The following is a 26,258-nucleotide window of genomic DNA, read 5'->3' as shown; positions in this document are numbered from 1 at the left end:
AAGCATCTAGCTGACTCAGCTGGTAGAGCATGCGACTTGATCTTGGGGCCATGAGTTCAAGCCTCACTTTGTGTGTAGAGTTTATTTAAAAAACAAAAACATCCTTTAAAAAAAAGAAACAGGAAATACACATAAAGCATTTCTGCCACATAATAAAAACAATGGCTGATTTAAAGGAAAGTCCTTATTGAGCTGCAAGCTAATCTAGCCATATTTTTATGGAACACTATCTTCATTTAAAAAATTAGTCACTTTAAGGAAGAACAAATAATTAAATATAAGCTTTTAAGCAAGAATTAAAATTTGGAAACTATCTGCAACAATAAGGTTCACAACTTCCCAATATTAAAAAGATTTTTCTGATGAGATCATCAGTGATATTAATGAATGCATTTTTTATACCACATAACAAAATGTGTCAACATTCAAAGGATCCACATAATGCAGTGACTTTGTATTTTCCAAATGATGAATGATGTTATAAAATCATGCATAAGTAAAAGATCCATTCAGTTATTATGAAGTACAAGAATTTGATTAACATGGTTTCAGATCACACATTAAGACTTTTTTAAGATTTTATTTATTTATTCATGAGAGACACACAGAGAGAGAGGCAGAGACACAGGCAGAGGGAGAAGCAGGCTCTCTGCAACGGCCCAATGTGGGACTCGATCCTGGATCCCGGGATCATGCCCTGAGCTGAAGAGGCACCACCCCGGTGTCCCCCATTAAGACTTTAGATTACACTTTAAGACACTACCATTTGTCAAATTTTGGTGTAGTATCAAAGTATATTCACAATTACCTGAAAAAGGTATTTAAAATACTCTGCCCCTTTCCCAACTGCATAGCTATAGCTATGTGAGGCTGGATTTTCTTTACATACTTCAACTAAGACAATATACACAAGATTGGTTGCAGAAACAGATGAGGATCCAGATATCTGCTATTAAGCTCAACCACTGAAGAGAGCTGCAAAACTCTACAACAATGCCATCCTTCTAATTTTTATTTACTTTGGAAAATATAGGTGATTTCTATTAAAGTATTTTATTCATGTTGGTATGTACTGAGTTTATTGGTATTTTTTAATAAATTAAACAGAACTTTCAAATTCCACTAAAATAGACATAAATAGATGTAACTAACCCACACAAATAAAAGCACCTTGGGGTACTCAATAATTTTTAAGAGTGTAAATGAGTGATGAGACCAAAAGTTAAGACTTAAGTTATGCAAGACACTAAGGAGAGATAATATCTCCAATGATCTAAGGGAAACTATTAGGTTATATTCCAAGTATATAAGGGATATGAAAAGTACACAGCCATAGATCCATTTACCCTTTAATAAGGGTAAGAAACTATTAATTTAGGACATATACTAATAGCAGTGGCTCTCTAAAATTTCATTAACATTAAAACAAAGCCCTTTTTGTCTATGTGGACACTTTCCTTAAAGCTAGTCTACTTTAGGGGTGCCCTGGGTGGCTCAGTCGGTTGAGCATCCAACTTTTGGTTTTAGCTCAGGTCATGATCTTGAGGTTGTGAGATCAAGCCGCATCGGGCTTCCCATTCAACGAGGGAGTCTGCTCAAGATTCTCTCTCTCTTTCCCTCTTCTCCCTGACCCCATACCTCGCTCTCTAAAAATAACTACATCTTAAAAAAATAAAAAGCTAGTCTTCTTTAAGATAAAGCAACTGAATTTCATAATAGAACTCAACCAATTTGGAGTATTGTCCTAAAAAAGAAGTTGTGTTCTTAAAGTAAAATCCAACAGAATGATCCCCTTAGATTTTTTTTTCCTACTGATTAAAGTTCCTAATATTTTAGTGTTAACATTTGATATTTATTGTATCACTTTCTGTTTAGCTTGCTAAGTGCTAATTTTCTTAAGAACACTCTATCAGACTAAAGCTTAATTTCAATACATGCAAATGCAATATTAATCTCGTTAATAACTAAAAAATGCCAATTAAAACAATTTTAGTCTTTTCACTTACTCTAAAAGCAAAAAGATAATTTTGAGGACTGTTCTCAGATCAGTGAAAGCACCAAAACACCCAGCACTCCCATATTTAGAAAATGGGAGTAAAATAGGATCTTTTTGAATTCAGAAGTATTTAAACAGCCCCCTCTCCCACAATTCTGTACCACATCACCCACCGAATTATTTTCTTTCCTAGCACTCATCACTCTCAATATCTAAAAAGATTAAAAATAAATTAATTTAAAAGATTAAAAATTCTTTAAAATAATTACCTACCCCATTAGTGTACAGGGTTCATAACAGCAGGAGCCTTATTCACTAGTGTATTGGAGCCTAGGACATCTATCATAGAATAAGTGTTCAAAAAAATCTAATAAATAATTGATAGTCATAAACGTGTTATTTTTTTTAAAAGTAAACACAAACAAAAAACTTCTGGAAACAACCTATTTGTCCATCAAACCCAGAATGATTAAATATACTATGGTACTTCCATTTAGTAGAATAACAAGAAGTTTTTAAAAATAATATCATAGAAAAACTGTGGAAAGATAATAATTGACAAGTAGTCAATTCTAGGGAAAGGTAGTAGCATTTGAAAAGAGACTGACAGTGGTCAAGGGTAACTTCAGCTCTATTTGTATAATCTAAATTTCTTCAAATCATACATTATATATTCATGCAGATTGTTTATATGACTTCTAGAACTATAAGGACTGTTAAGATGAAATAGTATCATCATCAATGAAGCTTGGGATGGTGTTAGAACCATCCTGAGAAGTGTTTAGTTAGAATCATAGTGGGACCACAGAAGAAGGGGCCACAAATGAGACGCAGAACTGCTGATGGAATTAGCTCAAAAAAGGGGTGGGGAAATGCCCTGGCTTCTTTCCTCATCTCATTAACCAATCTTCTATTATTGCCTCCCATAGCCAAACCAGAAAGCAAATAGGACTAGACAGATCACCATGTTGTATACTTTAAACTTACATAATGCTATTTATTAGTTAGTTATATCTCAATAAAGCTGGAGGAGGAAAAACACAACAAACACATGTAGAAAGGAAAGCAAAAGAACCTAGGAAATGTAGTCCTCTGCAATACAGAACAGAATAGGGAAAAGGCAGGGATAGATATGATAGCAAATTGGCTGACTAGCACAGTCAAGTTATCAATATATGCTCTACTTCCTATCTTCTATGGCAGCAAGATAATACTCACACATGATGGCTTAACATCTATTTTAAGCCTCATGTAAGAATTAAATAAGAGAACCTAATTTGAGGGAAGTGGAAGAGGAATTAGAAGCACAAAATGCAATAGTGGGGCAGAAAACGTAAATGATTATAAACATATTTCCTAGAGGAGCAAATCTACCAAAATAAGTCACACATAGAGATTATACAAAATTTCATTATATCAAATTTCTCTATATCTGGGAGGAATTTCTGGAAATATGAGATACAGTAAATTTTGAAAAATAAAAGTTCAGCTTAGAACCAAGAATTTAAACTTAAATTTGTTTACCAATCCATATGCATTTTGAGTGTCTTCCTCTGAACCATTTTTTAAAGTTTTTATTAATTAATTAATTAATTAATCTATCAGAGAGAGAGAGATAGAAAGCAAGCACAAGCAGGATGAGTGGCAGGTAAAGGGAAAAGCAGGCTCCCCACTAAGCAGGGAGCCAGATGTGGGACTCAATCCCAGAACCCTGGGATCATGACCTGAGCCAAAGGCAGACACTTGACCATCTAAGCCACCGAGGCATCCCCTCTAAAACCATTTTAAACAAATATACTCGAAACTGCTAAAAGAATAAAGCAAGATTCTAGGTTAGGAACTAAAAAAGAGCTGCTTGATAAAAATGCCAATATATGGAAAGAAAAGCCTAATTTCATTTAAGCATTCTACTGGTCTTAGACTAGGAACTGGAAAATTTCTGTAAAGGACCAGATGGTAAATACTTTAGGCTCTGGAGGCCATATAGTCTGTGTCCCAACTACTCAACTCTGTGAAAGCAGCCATAGTTGACATGTAAATAAACAGATGTGGCTCTGTTCCAATAAATCTTTATGGACATTAAAATTTGAATTTTATGTAAGTTTCACATGTCACAGAATACTCTTCTTCAATTTTTTCTAATTAAAAATTTAAGTAATTTTCATCTCACAGGCCATATGAAAACAGGCAGTGAGCCAAATTTGGCCAATATCATAGCTACTGATCTCTGGTCTCAGACAAATAATGTCATGGAGTTCTACATTTCAAAATAAGGTTTGGGTCCCTCCCCCACCAACCCCAGCCCGAGTAGCTATGATGTTTAACTATTCTCAACTATTAAACAAGAGCTAATCTATCCAAATTTTTATTCCAATCTGTCAGCAACAGAGACAAGTTTTTAACACAGTTGTTAGACTTTAAAAAAATTATACAGTCTCTAATCCAAAGAATCTATGTAAGTACACTTAACCTATGGAAAAACAAACCGAACACTTGAGAGTCTGTCACTGAATTCAATCAAACTAAGCCAATGTAAAAAAAAAAAAAAAAAAAAAAACCTGGCCCTAACACACAAGCACTCCATTCTTGCACTCTAACACACTTTCACTCACATCTGTAACAAAAGAGTAGCCAACTATTAGCTCATAACTTCTCTTATGGGATGTCAGTGCCATTACTTGTTTACAAGATTGCAAAAGTGTATGATTTAATAACCTCTAGGCAATATAATCTGAATGCCTCTAATAACCAATCTCTGATAACCAAGTCTCCAATATAGAAATACAACTGCTGAAAGAATTCCAAGTTCATCCATTATACCAATCTTTTAAGTAATTCAGTCTGTTAGAAAGCTTGTATTTTTACAGTGCAGCTTCAATCTATTGTAGGATCATACTTTCTGAATCTTATTTCAGTATTTTACATACAGTTTTCCCAGAAGGATGTTATAATAATAAATTGCTGCACAAAACCTAATACCATATTTACTCTAAAAAGGACTGCAGAGGGGCACCTGGGTGGCTCAGTGGTTGAGCATCTGCCTTTGGCTCAGGTTGTGATCCCGGGGTCCTGGGATTGAGTCCCCCATCAGGCTCCGCACAGGGAGCCTGCTTCTCCCTCTGCCTATGCCTCTGCCCCTTTCTCTGTGTCTCTCATGAGTAAATAAATAAAATCCTAAAAAAAAAAAGACTGTAGAAATTTTCATCTAGCATATTACATATATCACCTTTTCTAGGAGAAATTTCTCAGGCACAGTCCCATCTATAAACTCTTTTCTCAAGAGACTTGTGTGCTTTTACCTTATAGATACTATATACTATAATCCAGTATAAGATTCATTTTATTTAACTGTAAAACCAAGCCTTCACAGTTCAGCTGATAACTGTGTAAGGACTATGGCATATATTTGTATGTATTTCTATTATCAGCTCCAAGTCACTTAATTTTTTTCCCTCAAATTTTCTTTTGAAAAAAACCCTCACACACTGTATTTAGGTAAGCTAGCTCAAAGTGAGCCATTAAGTATTCAACAGCATAAGAAGCTACCACACACACATAGACATCAATCAACTGGGAAAAAACAAACAAACAAACAAACAAACAAAACTACCTCAAACAGCTGCAATTTGTTCTTTGTGTGGCTTCAACAAAATCCCAGGATGCTACTTTATCAGGTATCTCTTCTTCAGATAGACCACCTGATGATGCTGAATATTTCCTCCTAAGATTTGAAATCATAAAATTCTTTAGAATTTATAAGGTGTTCTACAACTATGAATTAATCATTAAAACTGAAGTTTAAAAAAATCAGTTTTTAAAAGTCATACAAATGACTCTTTATACTTTATCTCCTATGTACAAGTAACTACCAACATGCAATATTTTAAACCTGAAAACGAAAACACGTACTTGTTCTGTGCCCTGTTCATATTGCATTCTTGCCAAACTCTATCCACCACATGATTTGCTAATTTTCTGGGTATTTTCCCACCATGGTGGCTAGTACTATCAGAGCTGAAGCCATCAGATACTGAAGAAAATTTGACCCACTTCTGGGCAGACTGAGGATCAACTGAAAACAAACAAAAAAGAATAGGCTATAGGAGAATAAAAGTACATTTAAAGTAACATTATTTGGGCATGGGATATGTTTTTATGTCTTTTGCTTGTTAATTACACAATGTACTCCACAGCTATCTGGTATCCATCCATACATTTTGAGGTAAAAGGCATGTTACTATATTTAAAATACAGAAAGCAAAAAATCCAAACAGATGATGTAAACTTGATCATAGTGTTATAGTAATGCTGACTTCTTGATCTGGAGGATTAAAATATAGTTATATAGGAGAGTGTTCTCAAGTTTGGGAAATACACTGAGTACTTGGGTGTAATGGGGCATTATGTCTGCAGCATGTTCTCAAAATGGTTCAGAAAAAGACCAGTGATAATGAATGTATACATCGAAAGAGGGTGATGGAACAAATGGTTCCAACAGTTGGAAATCTGGATGAGCGAGTTCTTTGTATTGTATATGGAAACTGAAATTACTTCAAAATAGTTCTTTTTAAAGTGCTGATATATTCAAAATAACAGACTTACAACTAGTGCTAGAAAAAATATTAATATACCTGTTTGGACTTCCTCAGGAGACGTAGGTGGTGTAAGGGTAACCGAAGACATAGCAGGATCTCTTGTGGAAGCAGGCACTTGGTGGACACCCAAGCAAGAAGCTGAACAGTGAGAGGATCCTACAGAGCTAGGAGTAGGAATGTCTGACTGAGGGACTAGAACAAAGCATGCTGGGTAGATCATTCGGACACCAGCTGAAAGGAAAAAATAATGGACAAGAAAATAAATTACCATTGTGATTATAGTGGGTTTAGTTTCACTCAAAAGTACTGTAATGGAAAAGTGCATATGATTATATTTATTTAAAGAAAATGAAAATATATTTAATGAGTTTTTAGAAATATATGCTCCTTTTGGCATAGATTTTTCTGGAAGAAACCACGAGAAGCTGTTAATACCTTTAGTGGTTGCCTTCAGTAAGAGACTTAGAAGTAAGCGGCTTTCTCCTTTCATTTTTGGATTTTCTAACCAAGAGTGTGTATTACTTTTAAATCTTTATTTGTAAATTTGACAAACTATAGTGTGTATTGCTTTTAAAAAATTTTTAAGTATAACAAAGGTAAGCTGGGCACTAGAATTACAGACCATTTTCTGCTTCTTCTTTATAGGTCTCTTTTTATGAAAGCCTAATATATGTTTGTGTTTTGTTTCTGGTCTTGTCATAGCTATCCTAGTAGTAATGCATTTACTGAAATTCAATACTGGTATTTTTTTATTAAAAAAAAATACCTGAATAAGGCTATTTTCATATATATATATATATATATATATATATATATATATATATATATATAAAAACGTTGCCATATGATTCCATTAAATACTGTTGTAGATTCTAATCCTAATTATCTGCTCAATTATACATTCTCCATACTTCCCTCATCTAACATAGAGTATATGTATTCACTCCATTGTTAGGCTTGGCTGTGTGATCTGCATATGAAATACACCAGACCCAACAGGAGCATTAATTTAAATGTGCTTGCAAGGTCAGTGCAGTCTCTTATTTTTGTCCTTTCCCTCAAGATTAGCAATGTTCCAAATACAGTTTACCTTATTAATCTGGGTCCCTGAATGAGAAGACACATAGAGAAGAGCCAATATAAAAAGAGCTGACCTAGGCAGAGCAGATCAAAGCCACAAGTTCTTTAGGTGCATTTTCTACCTTTTAGAAGTTATCAGAAGCAATAGTTTTACCAAATTTTTAAATACCACATAATACGATTGTCAACTTTCCAGCTTCCAAATGTTACTCATTCATAGTTATCTTCTCCCCACCTTTAGCATGCTTACCTCTAGATGAATATATTTCCTTGCCCCAATGACTTTGGCATCGCAAAGGGACTAGTTTTGTCTAATAGAGTACAAGCAGATGTAATATACATCATATCCTAGCAGAAGCTTCAAATACACTTACATAGTCACACTCAGTCCTTATTATTCCTCTGTTCTTATAAGAACAGCATGTCCCAGATAGTGAGTACTCATTGAACCTATGTTGCAGAATGAGAAGATACAAGGAGCCAAACCACAACCAAGCTGCAGCCCTTAAGTAATGCGAGGAAAAAATAAAGAAATAAATGTTTAATGTTGAAAGCCTCTAAGGTATTAGAATTGTTTATTATTCAGCAAAATCTAATAAACAGTCACACATTTTCCCCTTAGCATTAATACTCAGAATCCATACCAACAAGAACTTCTACTGCAGCTAAAGAATCATCTTCCCAATCCATATCTTCCTGTTTTTCTTCAGACATCTCCTTTAAGCAAGATGAGATAGGATAGAATTGTTTCCATTCACCAATCAATTTTTTGGTAGCTGAATCAGACATCTTGAATGCTTGTCCTGTGAGAGTGCCATTTAGTCCAAATGGGCTTAAGATTACTAGAAACCCAGAAGAGACATCAAGTAAGTAATTAAAGACTGGTACACCAGATAGGAATACACTGAATAGTTTGACAAATAATTATGCAATCTAAAATGGAAAGGAAACCTCAGTCATTCCAGAGAAAAATCAATTTATCATACTTCATTACTGTGAAGATAAAGCACAATACTGAATTTATTATAAAATCTTAAAATTTTGAAAAAAAATCTTAAAATTTTGTCCACAAAAATCTCACATGGTTAGAACTTCAACACAAGTTGGAATTGTACATATATCCTTCAACTTCTCTTGATTTCCAGTAAGAAGCAATTTGAGGAAATACTCTGTGTGTGTGTGTGTGTGTGTGTGCGTGTGTGTGTGTGTAAATCTAAGTACTTTTACTATGTACCTCCATGTAAATTTTTAAAAAGCAAATACTAGGGTTAGAATTAAACAAGAACACACTGTCAGTCTTTAAAAACAAATCAGCAATCTTGTATAAATATCAAAGTCCCTGTGTACCAATGTTAAAAATGGCATTATTTATATGACCAGACACAAAAGATGACCTTGAAAACAGAAACATACATATATCTGCTAAATGCTATTTAAAAGAGCACTTGAAAATATGCTGTTATTCATGTACAAAAATCTTCTAAAATAGTATTTGTATTACAAAACTTATTTCATGGAGTTAAAACTCTAATAGGGGAAAAGAAAATAAATTACATCAGAATCATCATTAGGTTAAAGATCAGGGGAAATCTCATTAATACTAAAATTTCAAATTACCAATTGCAGTAACAGTTTTCTTGGAATAAGAGATCAAATATGTAAGCCAATAAAATAATCTACCTTGAAATGGGCTATTAGACTGTTGAGCAAGGGTGATATGCTCTTCACTAAGAAGGTATACAGGTTGATGTTGGTTAATTTCCACACTGGTACAAACATTGCTGTCTCCATGCAAGAAAAACGTGAAAGAGCAGGACAAGTGTTCACTAATAAAAAAGAAAAAAGTTCTATTTTAGTGATGATTAATAGCCAAAATAGAAGTTAACTTGCTTTTACTAAGCAGTTATGCTACAAAAATGCACATTTCTCTTTAACCCAGAAATTCTACTTCGTCATTTGAAGGAAAAAAAATTCAGATATAAGCAAAGATTTAGTTTTTTTTTTTTTTTAAAGCTAAACTTTTTTTTTTTTTTTAAGATTTTATTTATTTATTCATAGACACAGAGAGAGAGGGGCAGAGACACAGACAGAGGGAGAAGCAGGCTCCACGCAGGGAGCTTGATGTGGGACTGGTTCCTGGGTCCCCAGGATCACACCCCAGGCTGCAGGCGGTGCCAAACCGCTGCACCACGGAGGCTGCCCGCAAAGATTTAGTTTTAAGAAATGTTCTTCACAGCACTATTTATAGTACAAAAAGTTGCAAATAGAGGAACCAGTAAACAAGTTAGGCACACCCACACATATGCTTATAGCACAGCCACCAAAATACTTAAAGGTAAAGGGGAAATGAGTTTAATGGAAAGGGTAGGCTACCAAAATAGTAGAATCTCAAAAAATTGAGTAAAAGAATCTAGGTGTGCAATAGAATTAAGGATGACCTAATTTTTATGTTTATTTTCCCTTATAATTAAGAAATTAAATACAACTGTATTTTCTCATTTACTGTTTCTAATATTGGGCCTCATCCAGTCAAGCATTTAATGTACTGCCCTCCTCTCACCCCCAATGGTAACTTATTTTAAAGCAATGATAGATCTTACAATTGGAGGCATCCTAGAATCAAAGTTATATGCAAAGCAGAATATCTTATGAAATTTAGATACGACTGGGAAAATAAAAGTTCCCAAGAGGAAAGCATAAGGATCCTTAAGATAAAACATAGAAAGGTCAAATGGCTCAGAAGAGGAGATTGTACACTAAGAAGAATCTATTTTTTTCTCCACACATTTAAGAATGTCTTAAAGAACCAGCTCCTTTTTTTAAGATTTTATTTATTTATTCACGAGAGACACACAGTGAGGGAAAGACAGGCAGAGGGAGAAGTAGGCTCCCTGTGGGGAACCTGATGTGGGGCTCGATCCAAGGACCCCAGAAAAATGACCTGAGCCAAAGGTGGGCAGATGCTCAACCTAAGCCACCCAGGAGTCCCAAAGAACCAGTTCTTTAGAATATAACCATTAATAAACTAAAAACCTGTTGCATCTATCTATAAGCCCTCTCAAATTATTTCTGGACAAAACAAGGGCACAATAAATTAAGTTATAGTAAAAGTAATACTAAAGCTAACAAAAGTGGGAAAACAAAAGGCGAAAAAGAGATGAAGAGTAGTACAGAACTGAGAATTTCTTCATTTTAAATACATGTATCAGGGAGCCAACAGATTGTCAGAAGTTGATAGATCAACCAATTAACTGAAATTTAAGCACATCACTCAAGTTAAAAAGATAACCAAAAGAAAAACTGACAATATTATCACTAATAAAGCCAATTTTATCCTTCATGGTAAAGAATCAGGAGATACTGTCTAAAGTTGGTTAATCAAGGTCTAGGAGGTATAAGCATCTGTAATTATGGCAGTAACCACCAGAAGTAGTAAGCAAAAAAGTTAAAACACAAATGATAGAAAACTAAACCTGATTTCTTCTAGGGAATGGGACTAAAGCCATTAAACAGGAATCTCTCAGGCTTTCAAAATCCATAATATTCTGTACTGCTTAAATCATATTACTTTTAAATTTTTAAAAATTATAAGCTATTGGGTGCCTGGGTGGCTTAGTCAGTTAAGCATCTGCCATCAGCTCTAGTCATGATCTCTGGGTCCTGGGATCGAGCCCTGCATGGGGCCATTGGCTCAGCGGGGAGTCTGCTTCTCCCTCTCACTCTCCCTCTCCCTCAGTGCTCTCTCTCTCAAATAAATAAATCTTTAAAAAATTATGAATTCTATAATCAATGATTACTATATCTTTCCCAACCCCAGTAGCCTTTCTTGCTTTAATACAAGACAAAACAAAAAATATACTTTTGGAATAACTTGAAATTTACAGAAAAGTTGCACAGGTATCATAGAGAGTTCCTATATACTCTTTACCCAGTTTCCCCTGAAGTTAAATATCTTACAACCATGCTACATTTGTCAAATAAGTAACTAACACTGGTACATTAATTCCAGTCTTTATTTGGAATTCACTAAATTTTCCATTTAGCCATTTTTCTGTTTCAGGATCCAACTCCAGATACCACATTGCACTTAGCCAATGGTTATTTCCCCCTAGCCTTACCTGAAACATAACTGATAAAGCCAAATAGTTTTAAATAGGAAATAAAATTAATTAAATTATTTACTAAATATCTTAAGGTTGTTAATCATCTGATTGAAAGGCTAATCCTACTGGAACAACTATTGGCTGAGTAATTACAAAGCCTACAGACATCTGCTTTGGTATAAAAGTAAAATCTAAAATAATCACCGAGAGACAAGATTTAACTAATAACTTTGAGAACTGTCCTTTGAAAAGCAAACCATTGCTAATGCCCTTTCAAAATAAAGACAATTATTATTGCTCTTCAGCAGTAGTAAAGACTCTATAGTGTAAAACAGAAAAAAAAAAAGCATACCAACACAAACCTAAACCCAAATGCGGGGATCCCTGGGTGGCTCAGCGGTTTAGCGCCTGCCTTTGGCCCAGGGTGCAATCCTGGAGTCCTGGGATTGAGCCCCACGTCAGGCTCCCTGCATGGAGCCCGCTTCTCCCTCTGCCTGTGTGTCTCTGCCTCTCTCTCTCTCTCTCATGAATAAATAAATAAAATCTTTAAAAAAAATTATCTTAAAAAAAAAAAAAAAACCTAAACCCAAAATGCTTAAAGCAAAACATGGACACACATTCAGAAGAACCCTTCATTAAATTTAGTATTATATTCAGATCTAAATGAACTATATACTAAGCCACCAAGTGAAAGCAAGTATTATTCCTTTATTCAACAAGTATTTTATGGCTAAGCACATGGCTCTATACTAAACACACATTTAATTATAGTTAAGTGTTGGGCACCCCCGGTGGCGCAGCGGTTTAGCGCCGCCTGCAGCCCGGGGTCTGATCCTGGAGACCCAGGATCGAGTCCCACGTCGGGCTCCCTGCATGGAGCCCGCTTCTCCCTCTGCCTGTGTCTCTGCCTCTCAGTCTCTCTCTCTCTCTGAATAAATAAATTAAAAAAAATACTTATTAAAAAAATTATAGTTAAGTGTTATTAAAAACCAGGTACAGGATCTAAGAGAATGTCTTAACAAGACCAAGGTAAAAAAAATAAACTTTAATTCTTAAGTGGAAAAGATCAAACTTGTTGGCATCTCAGCTCTTAACAAATAAACAGTATTGAGTTGACAGGTTAAAATAAACTAGAAAAAAAAAAAAGAATGAATCAAACTTGGGTAACAACATAAAAGTTTACTCTTATGTCTCATGATACATTATATCAGCCTAACCCCAATACCTATTTCTTCTCCAATTTCATGTCTTACTAATCTTCCTTTAATACTTTCCCTTCTCAACTGGCCTCTCTGCAGTTCCTTAAACACAGGCCTTTGTACCTACTGTTACTCAATCTGAGACATTCCTTGTATCTACATTAACTTTCATTAGGTTTTTGTTCAGATACCTTGTGGGTGCAATTTTCATCAATCATCCTACTTTAAATTGTCCCTTAATTCCTCTTCAGGGGTAGATTTCATTTGGCTAAATAATCACAATCTAAAATATTACACAGTTCACTTTTTTCTTATAATCGCCCTAGGATGTAAGCTAGGTGGAGAAATCAGTCTCCTTTGTCAATGTCAGCTTTTAAAATAGGTCCTTGACACATAGTATGTACACACTAAATACTGTAAGATATAGTCTATATCTAAGTAACTTATTTCTAATCAAACATTGCTTTTCTTATCAAGTCCGTATCTATAAAGTGGTCCAAAGCTAGGAAAATGAGTCATCCTCAACTTCATCTTCCTAAACTCCCTATCATCCACTAAATCCATCACCAATTCCTGCTAATTCTAGTTTTTAAATATCCATGATTTGTCATTTATCTTTTTAAGGTCTGAATAACTATTAAAATCCCTAGTTTATCTTGCTTTTCACTGCTGCCAGCACTCTTTCTAAAAATTAATCCTGATCATCTAACTGGCAGGCTCAAAATCAACAGTTGCCCAACGCCATAAAGACTAAATAAAAAAACCAAAACAGGGATCCCTGGGTGGCGCAGAGGTTTGGCGCCTGCCTTTGGCCCAGGGCGCGATCCTGGAGACCCGGGATCGAATCCCACATCAGGCTCCCGGTGCATGGAGCCTGCTTCTCCCTCGGCCTATGTCTCTGCCTCTCTCTCTCTCTCTCTCTCTCTGTGACTATCATAAATAAATTAAAAAAAAAAAAAATTAAAAAAAAAAAAAAAAAACCAAAACAACTTAGTACAGCACTTTAGACCCTTCATTATTTGATCCTTGCCTAACTCTCCAGGGAGAGGTACTTAATCCACCAAGAACTCCAATTTTGTTTAACTAAAATTCCTCCCCACTATCTTAATCATTCAATACTTCTTTATTTTTTTAAAGACTTATTTATTTTAGAGAGAGAAAGAGCATGTATGTACAAGCAAGTGTGGGAGGGACAAAAGGAGAGAGAGAAATCTTTCAAGCCCACTCACCACTGAGAAGCCCTTCACTGGGCTTGATCTCAGGACCCATGAGATCATGACCTGAGCCAAAACCAAGAGTTGGACGCTTGACTGAGCCACCCAGGTACCCAACTTCAACATTCCTTTACACAGCATCTCTGTGCTCCCCTAATATTCTGTGCTTATCATAATATTTATAACACTATTATTTATTTAACTAAATGAACTCCCTGCCAAGTTGTAGATTCTTTGTTAAAAAGAATTACAACTAGGGAAAGCCCAGATGGCTCAGCAGTTTAGCGCCGCCTTCAGCCCAGGGCGTGATCCTGGAGTCCTGGGATCGGGGTCCCGAATCTGGCTCCCTGCATGGAGCCTACTTCTCCCTCTACATGTGTCTCTGCCTTTCTCTCTGTGTCTCTCATGAATAAATAAATAAATCTTAAAAAAAAAAAAAAAAAAAGGCAAAAGAATTACAACTTTATTATTGGTAGAAAATTGAGTTATTGGTCCCAATTCTTCACCCTCTTCTCTCTCATTTCTTTAATCATGGTAGAAAACACAACATAAAGTTTACCATCTTAATAGTTTTTAAAAAATTTATGAGAGACAATGAGAGAGAGCAAGCACAAGCAGGGGGGAGGGGTAGACCCAGGTACCCACCATCTTAATCATTTTTAATTGTACTGTTCAGTAATGTTAAGTATATTCACATCATTTTGAAACAGATCACCAGAACCTTTTCATCTTGCAAATCTGAAATTACATCCATTAAACAATTCCCTCTTTCTACCTCTTCCAGGCCCTGGCAACCACCAGTTTACTTCCTGTTTCTATGAATTTGACTACTTTAGATCTACTTCATGCAAGCAGAATCATACAGGTTGTGTTTTTGTGACTGGCTTTTTTCATTTAGCATAATGTCCTTAACCATTCATCTATCAATGGACATTTGGGTTGTTTCCACCTCTTGGCTATTGGGCATAGTGCTGCTATGAACATGGGTAAGCCAATCTCCTCAACATTCTGCTTTCCTGTAGTCAAGAGAGTATGGTACTAGCAAAAAAAAAAAAAAAAAAAATAGACACACAATATATCAACGGAACAGAAAACCCAGAATCGGACCTACAACTAGAGTCAACTAATCTTCAACAAAGCAGGAAAGAATATCCAACGGAAAACAATCTCTTCAACAAATGGTGTTGGAAAACTGGAGAGCAACATGCAGAATTAAACTGGACCACTTTCTTACACCATATACAAAAATAAATTCAAAATGGGTTAAAGACCTAAATGTGAGACAGGAAACCATCAAAATCCTAGAGAACACAAGGAACAACCTCTCTGACATCAACTATGGCAACTTTTTACTAGACACATCTCCAAAGGCAAGGGAAATAAAAGCAAAAATAAACTACTGGGATTTCATCAAGATAAAAGGCTTTAAAAAGAAAAAAAATTTTGAGAGAGAAAGAGAATCCTTAAGCAGACTCCTTCTAAGTGCAGTGCCCGACTGAGGGCTCCATCCCAGGACTCTTGAGATCATGATGTGAATCGAAATCAAGAGTCAGTTGGTTGCTTAATCCTCTGAGCTACGAAGGCACCCCAAGATAAAAGCTTCTGCACAATTAAAGAAATGATCAACAAAACTTCAGAATGCAAGAAGATATCTGCAAATGACATATCTGATAAAAGGTTAATATAATATCCAAAATCTATAAAGAACTAATCAAACTCAACACCCAAAAAAATAAATAATCCAGTTAAATGAGCAGAACACATGAACAGACTTTTTTTCCAAAGAAAACATCCAGATGGCTTAGAGACACATGAAAAGATGCTCAACATCACTCATTATCAGGGAAACAGGAATCAAAATTACAATGAGATGCTACCTCAAACTAGTCAGAATGCTAAAATTAACAACAAAGGAAAAAAGTGTTGGTGAGGATGCAGAGAAAGGGGAAATTTCTTTTACACTATTGGTAGGAATGCAAACTGGTGCAGACACTCTGGAAAACAATATGGAGGTTTCTCAAAAAGTCAAAAATAGAACTATACTATGACCCAGCAATTACACTCCTAGCCAAAGGATACAAAATTACTGATTTGAAGGGATACATGCACCCTGATATTTACACAGCAACATTATCAACAACAGCCAAATTATGGAACCCAAATATCTAGACTTGTGAATGGATAAAGAAGTTGTAGTATACATATACAATGGAATATTACCTAGTGATAAAACAGAATGAAATCTTGCCCTTTGCAACGACATGGATGGAGCCAGAGTAGATGATGCTAAGTGAAATAAGTCAGAGAAAGACAAATACCATATGATTTCACTCATATGGGGAATTTAAGAAACAAAACAGATGAACTGGGGTAGGAGAGAGAAGCTAACCATAAAAGAGACTCTTAACTATAGAGAACAAACTGAAGGTTGCTGGAGGGGAGGTGGGCAAGGGGATGGGCTAAATGGGTGATGGGTATTAAGGAGGACACTTGTGATGAACACTAGGTATTACATGTAAGCAGTGCATCCGTAATTTATACTTCTGAAACTAATATGACACTATATGTAACTAAAAACTCAAAAAAAAAAAAAAAGATCCTGCTTTCAATTCTCTTAGAAGTAGGACTGCTGGATCATACAGTAGTTCTAGTCTTAACTTTTTGAAGAACTCCATAATGTTTTCCATAGAGGTTGTACTATTTTACAATCCCACCAATAGTGAAAAAGGGTTACAATTTCTCTATCACTAACACTTGCTAGTTTTCTTTTCTTTTTTTTTTTTTTTTTTGATACTAGGCATACTAACAAATGTGAGGTGGTATCTCATTGTGATTTTGACTTGCATTTCTCTGATTGGTGATGTTGACCATCTTTTTATACGCTATTGGTCATCCCTATATCTTTGAAGAAATCTTTTCAAGTCTTTTGCCCAGTTTTAAATTGGGTTACTGGACTTTTTATTGTTGGGTTGTAGTTCTTTACACATGCTGGGTATTCACCTTTATCAGATATATAATTTGCAAATATTTTTTCCCATTCTATAAATTGCTTTTTCACTAATAATGTCCTGTGTTGCACAAAGATATTTGATATAGTTCTATTTGTTCATTTTTGCTTTTGTTGCCTATGCTTTTGGTGTCATAATCAAGAAATCACTACCAAATCTAACATCATAAAGCTTTTCCTCTATGTTGTCTTCTAGGAGATTTATTGTTTTGGATTTTACATTCAGGTTTTTAGTCCAGTTTAATTTTTGTATATACTACAAGATATAAAGGCCAGCTTCATTCTTTTACAGATGGATACTAAGTTTTCAAACATCATTTGCTGAATCATCATCTTTTCCTGAGTAGTCCTGGCCCCCCTGTATGTATGTACTGAAACGATGTTTGATGAGTTTATTTATAGACTTTCCTAACTCCATCGGTTTACATATCTGTAGGCCAGCATCACAGTGATTACTGTGGCTTTGTAATTATGTTTTGCTCACCCTCTCTTTATTCAGGATCTTTGGTGTGACATTGTAGTTCCTCCCATTAGAGGTGAAATATACTTCCCCAACCTTCACTCAGGCTTGCTTTGTAACTTGCTTTGGCCAATCAGAAGCTTAAAACATGCTTATGCAATCTGGATTGTTCTCCAGTGCTTCCTTCATTGCCATGAAAACCATATGAAATATAACTCTATCCAACCTAGTTTATAGTGGGACTAGACTGGCTAACCCCAGCTGACCAGCAGATACATTAATGAGAATACAGAACTACTACTGTATTAAGCCTCCATGTTTGGGGGTGCTTTGTTATACAACAGTGACCAATACAGAAGTTGGCACAAAAAATTGAAGTGCTACCATGACAAAAATCTAAATATGTGGCATTGGCTTTGGGACCAGATGACTGAAAGCCTTGTAACATAAGACACTGAAAAGTGATAAGAAAATTATTATTGGGGGCTGAAAAAAGGGTGACTTGTTATGTACTAGAGATATATACCATAGAACTGTTGTTGCCTGAAATAATCTAGAAGGCAGAAAATGTGCCTAATGAATTTATAAAGCTGGAAAAAAACGGATCAAAGTCAAAATGTAATTTGATTGTTACTAGCTATACTTGATAAGGTACCAAAAGAAAGATGAACTTGGAAAAAACCCTGATGGTTTATAAGCATAATTGAGAGAGAATACAGGTAGCCCAGAAACCGTAGGCTAGAAAATAAAACTACTTCTCAACAAAGTGATGGTATGGCCTATATGTAACACAGCTTCAAGGAAAATATCAAATCAAGAGTATGATTCTAATACCTTTTGTTAAAAATACATGATTCTTGATACCAGCTGAAACATTAGGATTTTCAAAAATTATTCCTAAGCACATTTTTCTAAAATAAGATATCTAAAATAAACAAGTGTATATGCAGTAATTTTGTTACTATATGTAGGAATGCATATGTAGTCATATTTGTACTTTTCTTTCTTTGAAGGTCTTCTTTTCTGACACAGTTCTATAATTGTTAAGGTTGAGTAGTAAAGCATATAAATATATAATTCCTAAATTGTGCTTTTGTCTTAGCAAACCACTAGTTTCATTTCTGAGAAGGATATGCCCATTTTATGTATTCACATAAAACAGGCAGAAATCAATTTTCAAAGCCTTTCTCTAACAACAAAAAAAAAAGATAGGAGAATTTAAAAGCAAGATAAAATGCTAAAAAAAGTTAAGAAAAATTTATATTCAACCAGCTAGAATAACTATATGTTTTTTACCATTACAAAGACTTTTAAGCTTTTTCAGGAAACTTTAAAAGACAAATATTTCTCAATAAAAGGAACAAATTTAGAGTTTAAAGAGGAATGACGGGGGATCCCTGGGTGGCGCAGCGGTTTGGTGCCTGCCTTTGGCCCAGGGCACGATCCTGGAGACCCGGGATCGAATCCCACATCAGGCTCCCGGTGCATGGAGCCTGCTTCTCCCTCTGCCTGTGTCTCTGCCTCTCTCTCTCTCTCTCTGACTATCATAAATAAATTAAAAAATTCTAAAAAAATAAAAAAATAAAAAAAATAAATAAAGAGGAATGACTAAAAATACTTTTGTCAAAAATATTACAAAAAAATTTTTTTCTTTATTTACTTGACAGAGAGAGAGCACAAATGGGGAGCAGGAGAGGGAGAGGGAGATGCAGGCTCCCCTCTGGGCAGGGAGCCCAATGTAGGACTCGATCCCAGGACCCTGGGATCACAACCAGAGCCAAAGGCAGATAGATGCTTTACCGACCGAGCCATCCAGGCACCCTGAAAATCTCTATTAAAAAAGTGACTTCACCAAGACTAATCCATTACATAAAGAAATTGTAACATGATTAGTTTTAGGAATCAAGTAAATATTCTATAAAAATGATTGAGTGCTGTGTGCTTATTCAGGAACTGAAAAGCAGATTTTAAAATCTGAATTGCAAATATTATCAAGAACATTTACAAGTACAGGCAACAAACTAAAACAATCTCAGGTTCTTTATCTTTAAAAGAGAGTAGAAAACTTGAATTTTATATCCTCTATTTACTGTTTTTTAATCAGTGAAGTATAGTTCTTAAAAATATAGTTTCCAACTGTTTCATTTCATATGTAGAATATTAAATGAGATTAAAAAAGGATACTCAAGATGAATTTTTGCCATGACATAAAAAGCAAATAATGTGACTAAAAATCTTCCTAAAAAGAGTACCATAATCTGAAAAAAAAAAATTTGTTTAAGTACATTATTTATAGTCTATTAAATATTTAGGAAAATAAATGCAATCTGGTATATACGAAAACCATGGCCCTTAAAATAAAGGCCCAATAATGTCCTTTCCATATGCCCAATGAGTACCTGACCATCTAAACTTTTAAATCATAAAAATTCTTGGGATCCCTGGTTGGCTCAGTGGTTAGTACCTGCCTTCAGCCCAGGGCATGATCCTGGAGTCCTGGGATCGAGTCCCACATCAGGTTCCCTACATGGAGCCTGCTTCTCCTCTGCCTGTGTCTCTGCCTCTCTCTGTGTTTCTCATGAATAAATAAATAAAATCTTAAAAAAAAAAAAAAAAAAAAAGACAAATTCAGCTGGTGTAAAGTGAAAAATTATATACAAAAGTTAGTACGTATACTGCTTTTGGAGAGGGCCCATCTAATTTACTTTTAGGACTTCTGTTAGGTAGGTACAGAAAGATATCCCATTTTGCTATCTGGGAATTCAAAGCACAAAGAAGTTAAAGGCCTTATCTCAAATCATAACACTAAAGCGAATGTTGACTTGAAACCCTAGTCATCCTGGGGCCTCTGGGTGGCTCAGCTGGTTAAGGGTATGACTTTTGATTTTCAGCTCAGGTCATGATCTCAGGGTCTGAGGTCCCCATCTTAGGCTCCATGGAGCCTGCTTAAGATTCTCTCTTCCTCTCCCTGTGCCCTCAAAGCCTTGCTTGTCTGTTCTCACTCTCTCAAAAACAGAAAAACAAAACAAAACAAAACACCTTGTCATCCTAACCAAAATGCACAAAGGACTTAAAACATTTCTCCAAAAATATACAAAGGCCATCAAGCACGTGAATAGGTGCTCAACACCACTAATCATTAAGGAAACGCAAATCAAAACTATGATATACCATTTCAACCCATAGGATGGTTATTATTAAACAAAACATTTTAGAAAAGTGTTGGTGAGGATGTGAAAAAATTGGAATCTTCCTAGTGGAAATGGAAAATGGTACAGCTATGATGAAAAAGTATGGCAATTCCTTAAAAAAAAGAAAAAAATCAAACAGAATTACTATATGATCCAGCAATTCCACTTCTAAGTGTATTCTCCAAAGAACTAAAAGCAGAGGGGACACCTGGGTGGCTCAGCGGTTGAGCACCTGCCTTTGGCTCAGGGTATGATCCCAGGGTCCAGGACTGGGTCCCACCATTGGGCTCCTTTCAGGGAGCCTGCTTCTCCCTCTGCCTATGTCTCTATCTCTTCTTTCTGTGTCTCTCATGAATAAATAAAATCTTTTAAAAAAACAAAAACTAAAACTAAAAGCAGGGATCTGAACAGATATTCACACACCAATATGCAGAGTGGCATTATTCACAACAGACAAAAAGTGGAAAAACGCAGTTGTCCACTGACAGATGAAAAGATAAGCAAGATATGGTATAAAAATAAAACAGATTATTTAGCCTGAAAAAGAAATGAAATTGTGGGACGCCTGGGTGGCTTAGGTGGTTGAGTGTCTTACTCTTGATTTCAGCTTGGTTCATGATCGTGGGGTTGTCAGATCAAGCCCTACATCAGGCTCTGTCCCAGGGCTCCGTGCTGGGCATGCAGCCTGCTTGGAATTTTCTCTTCCTCTCCCTCTGCTCCCACCCCCCAAAAAAAGAAATAAATGAAATTGTGGTGCATACTACAAAGATGAGAACCTGAGGACATTATGCTACTAAATGAAATAAGCCAGACACAAGAAGACAAATACTGTATTACTCCACTTATATAAGGTGACTAAAACAAATTCATAGAGACACAAGGTAGAATGGTGGTTATCAGTGGCTGAGAGGAGAAAATGAGTTATTTAATGTGTAGATTTTCAATTTGGGATGATGAAAAATGGTTCTGTATATAGTGGTGATAGTTGGCACAACAAGGTGAATATACTTAATGCCATGGAACTATACACTGAAAATGGTGTATTAATTCCATTAGTCAATGGTTTCCAAATCTGCTTTTTATAACAATCATCTGGAGATCTTTTTAAAATTCCAAAGCCCAGGCCATACTCCCAAGTTAAAACATAGGCATCAATCTCTTAAGGCTATTCCACATCCAAACAAGTTTCACTACTACATTAATCTATATTTCTGTAGTTCTCATAAGACACTTTTAATGTCTTAAATGAATAGGTATAACTTCAACATTAGGTATTCTGAACGTATCTCCATGAACCAGAGACCTTTATTAAAATACAGAAGATAACACCTTATCCGTGAATTTTGGATATATTTCTGCCCACTTAGTGAATACATTACTTACACTATATAACAAAGAATAAACAGCAATGATATTCTGGTTTACAGCTTCAAGTAACTATGCCCAGCTGGGCAAAAGTGGGTACCTTGACAGAAAGTGAAAGTTTCCTCAATCTTTGAGATTCTAGGGCACATTCAAAATTTAGCATACAGGGTGCCTTGGGTGTTTCAGTTGGTTGAGTGAGCGACTCTTGGTATTAGCTCAGGTCATGGTCTCAGAGTCATGGGCTTAAGCCCCATACTGGGCTCCTCATGCTTGGTGCAGAGGCTGCTTAAGATTATCTTCCCCTCCACCTGTGCCCTCCCCACTGCTTGCACACTTGCTCTCTCTCTAAAATAAGTTGATAAACAAAATCTTTTTTAAAAATTAGCATACAATTCCAAGAGGATTTGAAAGACCGTTAGAAAATATTTTTTACCACTAAACACTCTACCAAGCTCAGCTGGGCTTAAAGCCCTAGAACTGTGCTGTTAATTCAACAGCCAATATATACACGTGACTACTACTACATGTAGCCAGTCCAAATGGAGATGTACTCTAACTATAGAACACACATTAAACTTCAAAAACTTACATTAAAAAAAGTAAAATATCTCATTAATATTCTTTGCAAAATTAAATACATTCTAAAACGATATTTTGGATATACTGAATTACTCTCACCTGGGTTTTTACCTTTTTTAATGTGCCTACTATAAGATTTAACATTACACAGGTGACTCACATTGTATTTCTATTGGACACTGCTACCCTTAGAAGGCAGGAAGAAAAAGAGTCCTTAGAAAACATAATAATGATAGCTCTTAGCTTCCCTAGAAGTTCAAGTTTTCAGAGGTACTGAGGGACCCAACCAAAGGACATACTAAAGCTATAAAAAATGGCTAGTAATGTATCTCCCACAGGAAACTCAAATTTGCACTGCTCACATTTAATTAATAGAGATAAAAAGACTATATAAAAGCTACAAGTGCAGTGTAAGATAATAGTTTTATGGGTGTAATTTAAAGTATATTCTTTCATCTATTGCCTTAAAAACAAAAACAACCTAACTTCTTTAGTAAAAGCTCCTAACGTATTACCTTAATTATTCAGCGTAAAGGCTCTCGTGTAAATAACACCATTCAAAGGAACTTTCTGCAATGATGGAAATACTCTATATACCTACATTACCCAATAAAATAACCTCTAGTCATAGGAGTCCTTGAAATGTGGCCAGTGAAACTGAGAAACTGAATTGCAATTTTATGTTTTCAAGTAACTGCAATTTAAATAGCCACAAGTGGCTAGTGGCTACCATCCTGAACAGCACAGTTTCAAAACATCTTTAGAAGAAAAAAAAAAAAAAAAAAAACATGAAATTTCCTTATTTTGCCCTAATATTCTAGTTACAATTCACCTACAAATACTTAGGGATATACTCTTCTTCCTGTGAACTTTGCCTGCTTCATCCCACAAAACCAAAACCTCTTTCTGTGGCCCAGGGTTTTTGCTAATACTTAAATCTTAATTCCAGAACCCAAAATAAGGGCCTAGAACATACAGACCTAGAGGTGCCTGTGTAGCTTAGTCAGGTAAGCATCCAACTCCTGACTCTGGCTCAGGTCATGAGCCCAAGGTCATGGGATCAAGCCCCTCGTCAGGTTCCACATTCAGTACAGCCTGCTTGAGATTCTCTCTCTTGCCCTCTCCTTCCACTCACGCACATACACACACTCTCTCAAATAAGTAAAATCTAAATAAATAAATAAAACCTTAAAAATAAAAAAAGATGTACAGAACCAGACATTTAAACCAATCTCCTTTATATTACACAAAGATTTATTCTATCCAGTGTATTATATATATATGTGCTGATTATATACACATATATATACACGATATATAGATCTCCTATACTGGCTTTTAAAATTGAAGTTAAATAGTAGAGTAAAAATCTCAAAGCAGATTTACCAAGTGAACAATATATTTTTCCCATAGAAATTATATGGCTATACCTGTAGTTGAGGGAAAAGAGTAAAATTATATACTAATTCTCTCCTATACAATCTCAACTGCCACTTAATTAGCAAACCTCCTATACATACTGTAAGATACTAGACTAGCAGTCTTAAAAAAAATCCTTACCAATATCTTTCTACTCTGTATACCGTCCTACAAGCATTTAAAACTCTTAGTAAATACACAAACTTAACTGGCCACTCAGCTAACCACTAGCCAAGCACAAAATTAGGTTCTTATTCAAAATAATCTTATTCTAATGCACATGCAAACATCACAAATTTGCAATGTCTTTTTACTAAGAGCCTATTGAAAACCTAGAGTAAAGCATTGGCACTTATACCCATTTGCCTGTGGTTTCACTAGCAAACACATCGACTGTCATCTGATCTAGTTTCCTACACTGTAGGAAAACACCTAAACTGTGAAGACAAAACACTGGTCATTCTTTTAATACCTGAAGATGGTAGATTTAAAAGTAAACCTTTTAAATTTGTGTTAATTACCCTAATAACTTCTTAAATTTCTGTAATTACCTATAGAATTGAGGAGTTCTTTACAGCTAGCCTAGCTATACCACTAGATTTAATTCCATTTCCTCTCTTTCCGTCCCTGAAGATTATTACACTTAATCAGACAGTTAATGACATTGAAGAACAGATTATTAGAAGTTGAGAATCTATATTTAAGGGGAATAAAGGGAGGAAGAATAAAGAAAAAGTCTGGAATACTGTTTTCTCCTTTGTTCAAATCAAACCAGTTTCATAGTACCAATTTCCTTGACAATTATGTTAATTTTTAAAAGATTTTATATTTAGAGAAAGAGAGCATGAGAGAAAGCACATGAATGGGGAAAGAGGCAGAGGGAGAGAGAATCTCAGCAGATTCCCTGCTGAGCATGGTGCCATACACAGCTGATCTCATGATCCTAACATCACAATCTGAGTTGAAATCCTGCGTTGGACACTTAACCAACTGAGCCATCCAGGCACCCCAAGAACTTGTATAAACATTCTTAAAAAGAATTAACACACATACACACACACACAAAAAAAAGAATTAACACAATTGTCTGAGGCACCTGGGTGACTCAGTCAATTGAGAGTCCAACTCTTAATTCGACTCAGATCATAATTTCAAAAAAAAAAAAAAAATCATAATTTCAGGGTCATGAGATGGAGCCCTGTGTCAGGCTCCACATTGGGTGCAGAATCTGCTTAAGATTCTCTCTCTCCATCCCCTGAACCCCCACTTGCTCTGTAACATTCTTACAATTAAATTTTTTTAAATGCTTATATAAGTTCAACAAATAGGGAATTGATCAGTAAATAAAAATAGTATACATGATGCTTAATGGTTTGGTTTCATAGTAAGCTAGAAATGCAATTTATAATCCAATATTTATCTACCTTCCTAATATTCCATTGAATTTAATAGAAAAATAAGTACTCCCAAGTCATAAAAGCAGTTGAGACTTAGCTGCTTGATTTTTCTACCAGCTTTTCTATTTAAAAGGGAGGGGAGATAGCAGTGAAGTTCCTATGAAAAGTGATTTGGGGAACAGCACTTACCCTTCCTGGATAAAATCGGTTCTGTACCACGACTAAAGTAACTCAAAAGAGCATATATTATTTCTGGTACTACTCCATTAATAAAACACAATTTGAATTTAGTTCCCCTTCTAAATGGGTCAGCCCACAGAAAAACACTAGTGCTCAACTACATAATTAAATAACAAGTAGAATCTACGGGATTCATGGAAATCTCCAATATGAAAAGTTGTATTTCCTATTAATAGCCCATTAAGAGAGCTGCTTTCATGAAGAGAAATAAAGATATATCCAGTATCTTACACTGCTCATTGAACACATTTACCTCTACCTCTTTGTGAAATACCTTCCGCTGAAATAGTAAAAAGCAGGGGGAGCACAAAGAGAATGATAGAACTGAAGGCAGCAGATAAAGTCTGGCTACAAAATTTGGGGAGCAAAAAAAAATTGGGGGAGCTAACAAGCAAAGGCAAAAACAGTAACTT

The 26,258-nt window shown here is 35.4% G+C and overlaps 1 protein-coding gene across 6 annotated transcripts in view; it reads right to left on the bottom strand.

The window, feature by feature from the left end:
* Window positions 1–26,258, bottom strand: part of MED13 (mediator complex subunit 13) — a 102,503-nt gene that overhangs the window by 61,881 nt on the left and 14,364 nt on the right. For all 6 annotated transcript variants that reach the window (XR_007412976.1, XR_003133719.3, XR_003133718.3 and 3 more), the window contains exons 4-8: window positions 9,352–9,497; window positions 8,316–8,513; window positions 6,628–6,822; window positions 5,906–6,068; window positions 5,607–5,717 (exon numbers count right to left, since the gene is read on the bottom strand). Coding sequence is in view for 3 of the 6 variants with exons in the window: in XM_025440645.3 (XP_025296430.3) it covers window positions 5,607–5,717; window positions 5,906–6,068; window positions 6,628–6,822; window positions 8,316–8,513; window positions 9,352–9,497 (813 nt within the window). In the remaining 3 variants the exon portion in view is untranslated. The remainder of the gene's footprint in view (window positions 1–5,606; window positions 5,718–5,905; window positions 6,069–6,627; window positions 6,823–8,315; window positions 8,514–9,351; window positions 9,498–26,258) is intronic.

The sequence above is a fragment of the Canis lupus genome, chromosome 9 (assembly GCF_003254725.2).
Source record: "Canis lupus dingo isolate Sandy chromosome 9, ASM325472v2, whole genome shotgun sequence".
NCBI lineage: Eukaryota > Metazoa > Chordata > Mammalia > Carnivora > Canidae > Canis > Canis lupus.
This window is presented reverse-complemented; position numbering and strand designations above follow the sequence as displayed.